The sequence below is a fragment of the Chiloscyllium punctatum genome, chromosome 49 (assembly GCF_047496795.1).
Source record: "Chiloscyllium punctatum isolate Juve2018m chromosome 49, sChiPun1.3, whole genome shotgun sequence".
Classification (NCBI taxonomy): Eukaryota; Metazoa; Chordata; class Chondrichthyes; order Orectolobiformes; family Hemiscylliidae; genus Chiloscyllium; species Chiloscyllium punctatum.
In genome coordinates, this window is record NC_092787.1 from 21,306,350 (window position 1) to 21,320,937 (window position 14,588).

At 42.9% G+C, this 14,588-nt stretch overlaps 1 protein-coding gene across 2 annotated transcripts in view; it reads left to right on the forward strand.

Moving 5' to 3' along the window:
* The window catches only part of golga2 (golgin A2), an 82,390-nt gene that overhangs the window by 2,158 nt on the left and 65,644 nt on the right, over window positions 1-14,588 (forward strand). The window contains exons 2-3 of one of the 2 annotated variants that reach the window (XM_072565794.1): window positions 940-1,062; window positions 5,448-5,534. In XM_072565794.1, the coding sequence (XP_072421895.1) occupies window positions 940-1,062; window positions 5,448-5,534 (210 nt within the window). The remainder of the gene's footprint in view (window positions 1-939; window positions 1,063-5,447; window positions 5,535-14,588) is intronic. The other variant, XM_072565795.1, reaches the window with a different exon arrangement.

Sequence of the window (14,588 nt, forward strand, 5' to 3'; positions counted from 1 at the left end):
TCCTGACAGATTGGATGACAAAGCTGATATTGAAGTAATCTGTTTTCATTATAGCTTGTGCAGACATGTTGGAATACTGTCATTTCTTTCCATGTTTCAGATCTTAATAAGTTAGTTTTGGAAGGCTGATATGTGCATTTCCTGTTGAAGTAGGAAGTTAAGCTTGTTTTGGACTTGTCAGTTAAACAAATAATTGATCAGCAAGGTAATGTTGCCTCCATTCATGATTCAGAAGTTCAATTTATCAAAAGTCATCAGCTTGCTAGAAGTAGCATAAGAGTGAGTGTCAATATGGTAAAGTGCTGATATTTTTGTCATGTGCCATGGAATTGAAATTTTCAATTATAATTACTCATTATAACTTTAATGTATCCTTTTGAGAGATACTGTGGCCTTCTCTTCTAGAGGGTGTAGATGAGATTTCCAGCAGCTGGTTACATTTTGTAATGGACGAGTGGCCATTGTGCCAGTGGAAGATTGATTTATAATCCTGTGATGGCAGCTGTTACAAGTATCAGAATATCAAAATTGCACATGTATTTAAACTACTCCTTAGTATGATGGTTTAAAATTTGATGCATTCGTTGTACCCAGATTTGAGTCTTTTTTTTCTTTGTAATGCACACATTCTTGAAACAACTTGTGGTGGAATAGAACATAGAACAATACAACAATACTTCGGCCCTCGATGTTGCGCCAACCTGTGAACTATTCTCAGCTCATCCCCCTACGCTATCCCAAGATCATCCATGTGCTTACCTAAGGATTGTTTAAATCTCCCTAATGTGGCTGAGTTATGGACTTGAATCTTAGAATAGTTTCTCCAATCTACATGAAACTTATTATTTAAGGTTGTAGTTTATTTTAAACACAGTGCATTTTAAATATGTTATCTCGAACTAATCTCATGATGCTTAATGATGTTTCTCCTTTCAAAAGTTGAAGGAATACCAGCAGAAGAAGGTGGCTCCACCTGCCTCTTCAGGAACCAAAAAGAAGATAGCAGATGACCGATCTGAAATAGCGACAACTCCAATAGGGGATAATGATGAAATTTGTGAGGTACATTTTGGTGGTATTCAATTTTTCCCTCAAAAATGCTACACAGCAACATTAACTTCCATGTTTCAGCCCAAATTAATTCCACAAAATACAAATCTCAATCTTTAACTTGTTTTCACATTCATTAACCACATCATCGTTAATTAAAAAATGAAAGCTATTTGGAAAATCTGTTTTGAGTTTATTTTCTCGTTTTGTGAAGAAGCTTCTGTTTCTTAAAACACTTTTTTTTTATATACAAATGCTTGTAATGGTGGCAGGTGTTCCACGGCATAACTTTTTTTTTTCTCATTTGGTATGGTTTAGTTACTTTTGGACATGTGCCCTGTTATAATAATTTGAGTTGTTTGCCTGCCTTTGTGGCCAACCTGTTGTCCTGCACACATCTTTGTTCAAGTATAGTATTATTATAATCCTCATCGTTTTTGGGTTGGACAAGGTGGAAAAATGGTGGAAGTAGGATTGAGGCATTCCCCCTCCTCCTCCTCCTCCTCCTCCTCCTCCTCCTCCTCCTCCTTCTCTTCCTCCCACCCCCCCCCCCAAAAAAAACAGGGCCAGCTTAATCAGTGCAGAGTGGTGTTTGACTCTGGAACTACTTTCCTGTGTGGTTCAGTTGTGTTACACTTCTGACAGGTAGAATCAATTGTGGGATTGGTTCATGAATGATTGATTAAACATGCATTAAGAAAATATTTTTTTTTTGTAAAATGAATCATTTATGCACTGGATGCTGTAATCTGCTCTGAGTCATGTTGCTGGTGCCATTTGGTTTATTGTTGTGTAAATCTGCTATCTTTATTATATTTCCACTGCCTGATTCAGAACATAGTATGTTGAAGCCTAGAACCTCTTAGCTCACTTGAGTTCAATGCAATTGTGGGAATCTGCATAAAATGTACAACACTTCGGAGTTTGCTGTGCATTAATTTAATAACTAAATGCTGTTGCACCTTTATTGAGAATGGTAATTCTGTTGAAAATTTTAATTTTTGGGAAATCTTAATCGGGGGTTTTATCGGGCTTGTGTTGTAGAAGGGAAAGGAAAAGATTAGGTTAGGGGAAGGATTTGTAAATAGTTATTAGTTAATTGTTCTCTGTTATACTCTAAGAAGTTGTTAATTTTTACTTTAAATAGTCCTTGAGCCTTCTAATTTTCACAGATGACTGAACGGGATAAATCGTTTGTCTTGCTGGTTTAGATTAAGCAGGAGGGCTTACCCCCTGTCGTAACAATGGAATGAGATTTTCCAATATTGAATATGTACAAAGCTGTCTTGAACTACTGAACAGCTCTCGAGGGCAAGAGTGTTACAAGTAGATTGTAGTCAAGGTGTATGTGGTTCTTCTTGCATATATGTTTGAGTTAAAGCTGTAATACCATCTTTGATTAGTATTGATCCTGGACATAGTTAAGTCATTGTACATAAACTAAAGTAACTTGCTTCTGTAGAAATTTGAGATCTACAGGTCTGAAGCACTCTCTCTTTTTAATCGTTATTAACTTCTGCATTTCTTCCCTACCTGCCTGAATGTTTTGATATCTTCAACAGCAGAAGGTTGTTGAGGTTGGATCATTTAGGTATATTGAAGTTAGAAATATTTTTAATCTGTAAAGGAATCAACGTTTGCGGAAAAGGCAGGAAATTGGAATAAAGGATTATCAGATTGCTTATAATCTCAATGAATGGGAGAACAGACTTAATAGGCTGAATACTTCTTCCTTATCTTAGTCTTATTTCGTTGAGGTGCAATTTGGCCTCTGATATTTTGTTTAAAGACGTTTTCCATTTCAATTTGCGAACCTTGATGGTCACTCAGGGCATCTTATTTGACTGTGGATGGGGGAATGTGAGGGAAATGGATTGTCGCCAAACCTGATTCTATCCTCCACCTGCTTGTTACAACTGGATAGTCTGAAGGTGGAGGAGACCTGGTTAAAACTAAAACAAAAAATACTATGCATGTAGGAGTTTCTGAAGATGACTGGACTTGAAATGTTAACTCTGTTTCTCTCTCCAGATGTTGCCAAACCTGCTGAGTTTCTCTACTTTTGGGTTTTAGTCCAGGAGGCCTAGCTAATTTCCCTGCCCATTAAAACCTGAGCATCATCCCGTGGTTGACATCTGGCAAAGCAAGATTACTGATTTGAAAGCATGAATTGCTTCTAGCATAGTTACTCACTGCTCAAACTCCATGAACTCTTGATGCTAAGTCTAGGAAGAAACATTCCTCAGTACTTATCTGTAGAATTCATAGCTTCTGGTCTTTTAAATTTAATTTCCACAGGGGAGAAACCCTATGAATCAGGCTATATGCATGGTGTCTCTGAAGCTTTAGTTTGGTATGAGATACAATTAATTTTTCAGAATTATTTTAGCTCAGACTTCATATGTAATCCGAGTGAAATATATACTGCCATGCTGGCACCTGTACTTTTTTTAATTAGCAGAGATTTGTAGTTTAGGTTGAGGTTCTGGTTGTAGGTTTGCTCGCTGAGCTGGAAGGTTCATTTTCAGACGTTTCATCACCATGCTGGGTAAAATCTTCATTGAACCTCTGGACAAAGCACTGCTGATGATTCCTGCTTTCTATTTATGTTTTGGGTTTCTTTGGGTTGGTAATGTCACTTTCTGTTCTTTTTCATTAGTTTTGCTTGTCTGTAATGTCATTTACAAAATATCATGCAAAGACTGTAACAAACACTACATTGGACCAACAGACAGAAAACTAGCCAGCAGGATACATGAATATCAACTAGCCGCAAAACGACATGACCCACTATCACTAGTATCCTTACATACAGATGAGGAAGGACACCACTTCGACTAGGACAACAGATCCTGTTGGACAAGCCAAACAGAGACACTCACGAGAATTCCTAGATGCATGGCATTCCAACTGGAACTCTATCAACAAACACATTGAGTTAGACCTGATTTACCACCCCTGAGGAAAACACAACAGAAAATGACATCACCACAGGAAATGACATCACCAACCCAATGAAACCCAAAGAAATAAATAGAAAGCAGGAGACATCAACAATGCTTCGTCTGGAGGCTCACTGAAGATGTTACCTAGTGTGGTGACGCAATGTCTGAAAATGAACCTTCCAGCTCAGCAAGCAAACCTACATCCTTTTTTTAATTGCTGTATGTTGTGCAGGTGATGGGGCAATGTTGTCTTTAAAATTACCATCCAGAATCTGATATCCTCTTTAGATCTCATTTTCTTGCAGGCATCATTTAAGACTGACTCAACCAACATTAGTTACATTCAGTTGACCAAAACAAAGATCTTTCCCCAGTCAGAGTTTGAGATCAGTTTAAAAAGAGACCTGCTCTTCTGTTCAGTGAATGCAGTTGGAAGGAACCGCCCTGCAGAAATGTGAAAAAAAATTATTGTGGGAGTGTTTATTTAAATATAATTATAGTTATGATTATTTTGCCTGAAATGTTAATGAAGTTAGCTCTTGGGCTTATTTATAAGTATTTGCAATTTACATGGGCAGTAAATAAGTGTTGAGGGTTCTTGCTCTGTGTAGAGTGAAGCTAAGTGCTGAAGCAGCTACAGTGACTTAAAACAAGGAAGGAATATGTAATTTTTAGGCACAGTTTGCTCAGTTAATTGTAGACTTTACAAGGTTCAGTGTGAAGGAGCTGAAGAATTTGACAGTGACCCAAATGAGAGCTTAGTTTTGCTAAAAACTGCCAGAAGTTCGGCCCTTTGGAAGTTATAACTGCTATCGAGACTGTACGTAATGAACAAGAGTGGGCTTCACTTTGTTAGGATGGTTTTTTTTCTCTCCTGTGTTTGTCCAAGTGAACCATTGCAGCTGTTAGAGTTTTGAAGTTGAATTGGATTGTTTTAAAGTGACTTAGATGTGAGAGCAAACACCACCTGCACTAGGTTAAGGCCATCAAAATTGAAAACTCATGCAGATTGTCAAATGTTTATCCAAAGCGGAAGGAGAGGGCGTAACATTTTTATTTTGAACAGAAGTGCCTCTCAATACTTTAAACTGTACTATATCCCTATCTCATTTATATGGTTACTGTGAATGGTTGAAATTCCTTAATTTAAAGAAGTGGGGTATTCTTCAGGGTTTTAACACATGTTTGGTAAACTTGTGACAAGACTTCTATGTTTTGCTGGAAATTGGGGAGTTAAGTGGCTACTATTCTTTCTCTCCTTTCTATAAAATCAGATTTACAAAAACTACCGTCTGACATCTTTTTTAATGTGGTAAAAATTGGCTCCTCTTATAAGAAAATAAGACTGTAGAGTATGCCTTTTCTGTTTAATCTTGGTTTCGGTATGTTTGCTGGACTCTACAGTTTCATCCTCTTTCTCTGAGTTACCACTGTCTCTTTACTACCGTTCAGATGCCTCTGCAGAACATTCTGAAGGTGTTGGTGGCAGACCGCAGTAAATCCAATGGGGTAAAACTGCCTTCATTGGACAGGCTGAAGGTGAGGTAGCTATGGATGTAATCTATTTGTTTGGCTGGCTTACTATCATTGCATGTATCTGTTCTGTTTGAGTGGAGAGTTGGGAGATGGGTACAGTCTGCTTATCTTGCAAGTTTTGCTGTTGCTTCCACCTGCTTGCTTTTTCTTCATACTTGTAAGCAAGGCTTTACATCCTGTTGTGACTGTAACTTTGCTCAGGAGCTGGTGTTGCTTCTGCCTGTGGACCATCTATTTTGCTTGACTGGCATTTGTTCAAATTGTCTGTAGATGCTTGTCATGTACAGTGGAGCAAGGTAATGGTATTGATGAATTGTGGAATCTCAGTACAGAAAGAGGCCACTTAGCCCATCATGCTGTGCTAGCTTCTTGAGAAAAGCAATTGCATGGATTTGTTGGGAATTTCCTCTTTCTTTGTACATCTTTTATTATCTCTGCATTACCTGACACTTGGAGACTGAGGCACAATAACTGGGATTCATCCCATTCTTCTTTGCAATGTAACTGTCCGATATGACTTTCCATACTTTTTTTTTCACCTATTCGGATTAGAAGTTCTGTTCAGCGCCAGTTATCAGTTTGGGAAGTGGGCAGTCTTTTTAAAATAGTTTTTATTTAAAAAAAAAGAACTGTAGCCACTTTAATGTTGTCATTAATGCTTCTAGTTCTTTGCAATGCTTTGGAATGAGCAGATATGTCAGTGTTTGAGGAACTGGATCCTGTTGTCTCCAGATATTTTTGGCTATTTGGAGCATCTCTGCCTTTTGGAATAATCAAACCCAGTTTTTTAACTGTACTTAAATAATTTTTCTTTATCTGAAACTCTGTCGTCTGTTTAACTGTGTGTATTTTAAAGGTTAGAAGAAAGTGAGGACTGTAGATGCTGGAGATCAGAGCTGAAAATGTGTTGCTGGAAAGGCACAGCAGGTCAGGCAGCATCCAAGGAGCAGGAGTATCAACATTTCGGGCATGAGCCCTGCTTCAGGAATGAGGAGGGTGTGCCAAGCAGGCTAAGATAAAAGGTAGGGAGAAGGGACGTTGGAGATGCAATAGGTGGAAGGAGGTTAAGGTGAGGGTGATAGGCCGGAGAGGTCAGGTAGAAGATTGCAGGTTAGGAAGGTGGTGCTGAGTTAGAGGGTTGGGACTGACACAAGGTGGGGGGAGGGGAAATGAGGAAACTGGAGAAATCTGAGTTCATCCCTTGTGGTTGGAGGGTTCCCAGGCAGAAGATGAGGCGCTCTTCCTCCAGCCGTCGTGTTGCCATGGTCTGGCGATGGAGGAGTCCAAGGACCTGTATGTCCTTGGTGGAGTGGGAGGGGGAGTTGAAGTGTTCAGCCACGGGGCGGGGGTTGGGTTGGTTGGTCCGGGTTTCCCAGAGGTGTTCTCTGAAACGTTCCGTGAGTAGGCGGCCTGTCTCCCCAATATAGAGGAGGCCACATCGGGTGCTGCGGATGCAGTAAATGATGCGTGTGGAGGTGCAGGTGAATTTGTGGCAGATATGGAAGGATCCCTTGGGGCCTTGGAGGGAAGTAAGGGGGGAGATGCAGGCGCAAGTTTTGCATTTCTTGCGGTTGCAGGGGAAGGTGCTGGGAGTGGAGGTTGGGTTGGTGGGGGGTGTGGACCTGACAAGGGAGTCACGGAGGGAGTGGTCTTTTCGGAACATTGATAGGGGAGGGTAGGGAAATATATCCCTGGTGGTGGGGTCCGTTTGGAGGTGGCGGAAATGACGACAGATGATATGGTGTATATGGAAGTTGGTGGGGTGGTAGGTGAGGACCAGTGGGATTCTGTCCTGGTGGCGATTGGCGGGGCGGGGCTCAAGTGCAGAGGAACGGGAACTGCAGGAGATGCGGTGGAGAGCATTGTCGATCACGTCTGGGGGGAAATTGCGGTCTTTGAAGAATGAGGCTATCTGGGTTGTTCGGTATTGGAATTGTTCCTCCTTGGAGCAGATGCGGCTGAGACGAAGGGATTGGGAATGTGGTCTGGCATTTTTACAGGGGGCAGGGTGGGAGGAGGTGTAGTCTAGGTAGCTGTGGGAGTCGGTTGGTTTATAGTAAATGTCCGTGTTGATTCGGTCGCCCGCGATAGAAATTGAGAGGTCCAGGAAGGGGAGGGAGGAGTCTGAGACGGTCCAGGTAAATTTGAGGTCAGGGTGGAAGGTGTTGGTAAAGTGGATGAACTGTTCAACCTCCTCCGTGGGAGCACGAGGTAACACCGATACAGTCATCGATGTAGCGGAGGAAAGGTGGGGGGTGGTGCCAGTGTAGCTGTGGAAGATGGACTGTTCCACATATCCTACGAAGAGGCAGGCATAGCTGGGGCCCATACGGGTGCCCATGGCTACTCCTTTTGGTTTGGGGGAAGTGGGAAGATTGGAAAGAGAAGTTGTTCAGAGTGAGGACCAGTTCAGTCAGTCGAAGGAGGGTGTCAGTGGAACAGCCCATCTTCCGCAGCTACACTGGCACCACTCCCCACCTTTTCCTCCACTACATCGATGACTGTATCGGTGTTACCTCGTGCTCCCACAAGGAGATTGAACAGTTCATCCACTTTACCAACACCTTCCACCCTGACCTCAAGTTTACCTAGACTGTCTCAGACTCCTCCCTCCCCTTCCTAGACCCTCCATTTCTATCTCATGCGACCGAATCAACACTACTACTATAAACATTTACTATAAACTGACCGACTCCCACAGCTACCTAGACTACACCACCTCCCACCCTGCCCCCTGTAAAAACGCCATCCCGTATTCCCAATTCCTTCGTCTCAGCCGCATCTGCTCTCAGGAGGACCCAGATGGCCTCCTTTTAAAGACCGCAATTTCCCCCCAGACGCGATCGATGCTCTCCACCGCATCTCCTCCACTTCCCGCTCCTCTGCCCTTGAGCCCCGCCCCACTCCTCCAATTGCCACCAGGACAGAACCCCACTGGTCCTCACCTACTACCCCACCAAGCTCCATATGCATCATATCATCCGTTGTCATTTCTGCCACCTCCAAACGGACCCCACCACCAGGGATATACTTCCCTCCCCTCCCCTATCAGCGTTCTGAAAAGACCACTCCCTCTGTGACTCCCTTGTCAGGTCCACATCCCCTCTTCTCCCCCCCCCCCCCCCCCATCAACCCAACCTCCACTCCCCGGCACCTTCCCCTGCAACCGCAAGAAATGCCAAACTTGCGCCCATACATCTCTTTCTCTCTCTTCCCCCCCCCCCCCCCCCGCCGCTTACTTCCCTCCAAGGCCCCAAGGGATCCTTCCATATCTGCCACAAATTCACCTGCACCTCCACACACATCATTTACTGCATCTGCAGCACCCGATGTGGCCTCCTCTATATTGGGGAGACAGGCCGTCTACTTGCGGAATGTTTCAGAGAACACCTCTGGGACACCCGGACCAACCAACCCAACCACCCCGTGGCTCAACACTTCAACTCTCCCTCCCACTCCATCAAGGACATGCAGGTCCTTGGACTCCTCCGTCGCCATACCATTAGCAACACGACGGCAATCTTCTGCCTGGGAACCCTCCAACCACAAGGGATGATCTCAGATTTTTCCAGTTTCCTAATTTTCCCCTCCCTCCACCTTGTCTCAGTCCCAACCCTCTAACTCAGCACCACCTTCCTAACCTGCAGTCTTCTCCCTGAACTCTCCACCCCCACTATCACCCTCACCTTAACCTTCTTCCACCTATCACATTCCCAATGCCCCTCCCCCAAGTCCCTCCTCCCTACCTTTTATCTTAGCTTGCTTGACACACCCTCCTCAGGTCTGCCAAGCAGGGCTTATGCCTGAAATGTCGATGATGCTGCCTGACCTGCGCTTTTCCAGCAACACATTTTCAGCTATTTTAAAGGTTAGCAAATTTCATCATCACGATCCAAGAGTTTAATAACTCCTAAAACATTTGAACAAAGAAGGGGAGATAGTGGTCTAGTGGTAATGTCAGCACAAGGGGGCTTAGTATAAAAGCGTAGGGTGTTAGATTTCGGATAGATGTCAGAGGTGGCTTCTTTACCCCTGCCTCCAACAGTAGTCGACTTGCCAACTTTTAAGGGCATTTGAATGGTCATTGGGTAAATATTTGGATGATAATGGAATAGTGTAGGTCAGATTGGTTCCATAGATCGGCACAACATTGAGGGCCAAAGGGCCCGTACTGTGCTGTTATGTTCTATGTTCTCTATCTTGGTTTAGTCAGTCAAGGCCCAGGCTAATCCTTTGCGAACAAGGGCTCAAATCTGCAATGGCATCTGGTGAAATTTAAATTCAGTGATTAAGTCCACAGTTGGAAACTAGTCTCTGTAACAGCGAGCAAACTGTCGTCCACTGTTGCAAAAATTCACCTGGTTCACCAAAGTCCATTTTAGGAAAGGAAATCAGCTGTTCTGACCTGGTCTGGCCGGCCTGTGACTGCAGATCGACACCGTGGTTGATTCTTAACTGCCCTCTGATATGGCAGAGGAAGCCACTCCATTTGAGAGCGGTTAGGAATGGAAAACACAGGCTGAGACTACACTGCTGCCCACATACCTCCACAGTATAAAGCAGACTTGTGACCAGAAAAAATCCCAACGTAGCACAAAGCATAATCAGTGATACTGAGCCTCAAGGGTGATACTTAATGACTAAGTTTTGAAGGAGGTTTAGAGGAAAAAAAATGCCCATATTTTTGTTGGTGCAGAGACTATTATGATCAGATCTGGTGGAAGCATTCAAAATGGTCAAGATTTTGTTGTGTTAGTGAAATGTAAACGTTACTTTGGCTGATTGAGTTTTTAGTTTTTTTTTGTTATTCAGTTCTTAATTAGCTTGAGGCCAGCGAGAGTGTTAATTGACATTACAAAATATCTCTCTCAGTACATCATATTGATGAGCCATGGACTACTTAGTATAAGCATTGATGCACTCAGAATCTGTGTAGGTTTTGAAAAAATGATTTTCTATTCCAAATATGTTAGGGCCAAGGAAACAGTACATTGTTCTTTCAGAGCACCAAATGAGCTTGCCTGAGGTCTAGAATGGTGTGTGTTATGGGGGGGGGGGGTGGTGTAGGAGAAGAATGTAGAGGGTTTTGTTTATTGTTTAGCTCAAGTGTTGGGGCTGTCAAAATAACCCAGAGTGCCCTTTCGAAGTGCATATGGTGCATGAGCCAGGAAAACTCTATAAATTGGTTTCATTGATTTTTCTGTGACCATGCAGCAATCAAAGATTCTAAATTTAACAATGCAACAGCACTAATGCATCAAAATCCTTTCACCAGAGACACCTGTTCATTTCAAAGTATAAAAAAAGCTGCTACTTTTAAATACCACATTCCCAGCCCTCCCTTAGTCCAGTTCAGGACGTGCTCTTGTTTCATCACTGTCTTTACTTCTCTACAGAATTTCACAATCTAGTTATTGTACTTTGAGATAATTGAACTGTTCTTGAGGTGGCAATTATTAGAATCCAAGTGGTTGGTGCTGTGGTGTGAATGCTATTGGAACATGCTGCAAACTGCCCACCACTGATCCTTTGTTCCTGCACCAAGTTTTAATTTCGTGTGCATCGTGCACGCTGAGAGCAGACGATAAACTGGCATGGAGTGACTAAGCCAAATAGCTATTAGGCATGCATTTTGGAAGGAATCTAGTTGAAAAGGGTGTCCTTCATTTGTTTTACTGCTTCCTGCTGTCTCTGCGGGGTGAGGGAGATTCAGTTATCCTACTTTGCCCCTCTTCGCCATTGTCTTGCATGTTATTGAAAGTTGATTTTTAACTTTGCTTTCAACACTCTATCAGGCAATAACATTGCCCTACTGGCTCTTAACAATTCTTAACCCAGCAAATCCCTTTTACTTTTTAACTTGCTTTGTAAACTGTTGAACCAGTCCTGGTCCTGACTGTCATCAAGAGCTGAATCGACTGGGACTGTTATCCCTACAGTGTCAGAGGCTGAGGGGTGACCTTTTAGATGTTTATAAAGATAGAGTAAATAGAGAAGGTCTTTTCCCTAGAATGGGCGGAGTCCTGAACTAAAGGGCATAGGTTTAGGGTGGGAAGGGAAAGATGTAAAAGGGACCTAAGGGGCAACATTTTCATGCAGACGGTGTGTATATGTGGAATGAGCTGTCAGAGGAAGTGGTGGAGGCTGATACAATTGCAACATTTAACAGGCATTGGGATGGGTATATGAATAGGAACGGTTTAAGAGGGATATGGGCCAAGTGCTGGCAAGTGGGATTAGATTAATTTAGGCACTCTGGTTGATAAGGACAAGTTTGACCAAAAGGTTCTGTTTCCGTGCTGTTCATCTCTATGACTGTATGACTAAGAACTGTTTTCTTTGTGTATGTGGTTAGAAAATGACACCAAACAAGAAACCAAATGTTGTGTCATATTTGGAATGTTGGCATCGACAATATTTGACTGTGTGGGTGGAAAGCTGATAGCATTCCTAAGGATTTCATTACCTATCAGTGATTTTTTTTTTATTCTTAGCATATTAATACTGATGCAGAAAAACTCTGCAGCTATACTGAGGCTACTGTTAAATTATACAAACTTTGAACAGTTTGAGCAACTTGGGACTGGGCACCCATGAAGTGCTTCTAAATATTAACCTGGTGAAACTATCTCACAGGACTACTTGTGTGCTAAATGGCATAAGTAGCAGGTGATGGACAGAGCTATGTGATCCCACAATGAACAAATCAGATCTAAGCTCTGTAGACCTGCCACATCCCGTTGAATGGTGGTGGACAACTAAACAGCTCATTGGAGGAGGATGATTCACAAATATCCCCAAAGTCAATGATAGAGAAACCCAATACATCAATGCAAACGATAAGGCTGAAGTTTTCACAGCAGGTTTCAGGTGGCAGGGCCAAGTGAGTGATCCATTTCGGCCTCTTCTATGTTCCCCAATCACTACCAGTCATCAGACAATTTGCTTCACTCCCTGACATAACGTGATATCAGAAAACGATTGGAGACACTGGGTAGTGCAAGGGTTAGGGGTCCTGATAATAGTACTTGTGCTCCAGAATTAGCCAAGCTCTTCCAGTTCAGTTATAACACCAGCATCTACCTGGCAATGCCCCGGGATGCCTCCTGCACGCACAGGACAATCCAACCCGGCCAATTCCTGCCACATCAATCTGTTCTCAATCATCAGTAAAGTGATGGAAGATGGTGTCAATCTTGCCATCAAGCAGCACCAGCTGAATAATAACTTGCTTACTGTCACCCAGTTTGGATTCTGCCAGAGCCACTCAGCTTTCCTGATCTCATTACAGTCTTGGTTCAGACATAAACAAAAGAACTGAATTCCAGAGATGAAGTGAGAGTGACAGCCTTTCATGACGAGGCTGCATTCAGCAGAGCGTGGCATCAAGGAGTCTTAGCAAAACTGGAGTCAGTGGGAATCAGGGGACAAACTCTCCTCCAGCTGGAGTCCTACCTGACATATAGAAAGATGGTTGTGGTTGTTGGAGGTCAGTCACCTCTGGTTCAGGACATCTCCACAGAAGTTCCTCTATACCGTCCTGTACCCAACCATCTTCTGTCGCTTCATCAATGACCTTCCCTTTGTTAAAAGGTCAGAAGTTCGAATGTTTGCCAATGATTGTACCATTTGCAACTCACCAAGATACTGAAGCAGTCCAGGTTCAAATGCAACAGAATCCAGGCTTGGTCTATTAAGTGGCATTGATGCCCACAAATGCCAGGCTATGATCATCACCAATAAGAGACAATCTAACCACTGCCCTTTCACATTCTATGGTGTTACCACCCCTGAATTGCCCACTATCAACATCCTTTGGGGTTACCACTGACCAGACACTCAACTGAACTCTCCGTATAAATGCAGCGGCTGCAACAGAAGGTCAGAGGCTATGAATCCTGCAATGAATAACATACCACCTGACTCGTTTGTACTATCTCCAAGGCACAAGTTAGGAGTGTGATGGAACACTCTCCATCTGCCTGAATAAGTGCAGCTCCAACAACTCAAGTCTGTCACCATCCAGAACACAGCATCACATCCACCCCCTCCATCACCGACGCTTAATAGCAGCAGTGTGTACTATTTACAAAATGCAGTGCTGAAATTCACCAGATTGTTACATAGCACCTTCCAAACCCATAACCACTTCCACTTAGAAGGACAAGGTCAGCAGTTGCATGAATACACCACTCGTGTGTAAGTTGCTCTCCAAGCCATTCACCATCGTTACTTGGAAATGTATCATTGTTCTTTCGTGTGTTGTTTGGTCAAAATCCTGGTCTTTCTAGCAAACCACCTGCCCCCCACCACCACCACCACCACCACAACGCGTGTGCACAAAATGGCATGGTGGGTCTATCTACATCACATGAATTCCAGCAGTTCATGAAGGCAACTTGCCACCAGAGCAGCTAGGGACAAGCAGTAAATGCTGGTCCAGTCAGCGACGCCCACATTGAGTAAATTTTAAAAAAACTAAGTTCCTATCACATTGAAATTCTTTCCACCCATGTGAACCTTTTCACATTAGTCAATAAATGTTCCTTGCTGATTGTACAACTGTGTCTAATCTTGTCAGGAGGATGTGTGGTTTCAAAGGTTGAGAGGGAACAGGTCATTTTTAAGGATTGTTAGGAAGAAGACTCGACGAATCATATTGCTCCTTGGTGTCTCAATATTTTCCCAGCCAGAATTGGCCTATTTTTCCACTTTAGATGCATTCAGTTGCTTTCATTTAACTGCTGCAATCTTTAATTTGTAGCATCTGATTAATAGTTCAAGTTACAAGTGTGAAAACTGACCTGACTTCATTGTAAAACTGAAAGGCCCCAATCATACTGCTTGGCTTGCGTTTAAAGCCACAGTCATATGCTGTACTTGGTGGATAATATGGTGTAATGGATACCTTTTTCTCTTTTTTGTTAAATTTCTACCAGAATGGTTTTCTTTTACCCCTTCCACAGCCTGAAAGTGGGCCAACTGGGTCACAGTCAAAATGAAAACCCCTATGTTCAGCCAGCTGATTTCAGCAATACCTCCATGAAGGTAGTTTCT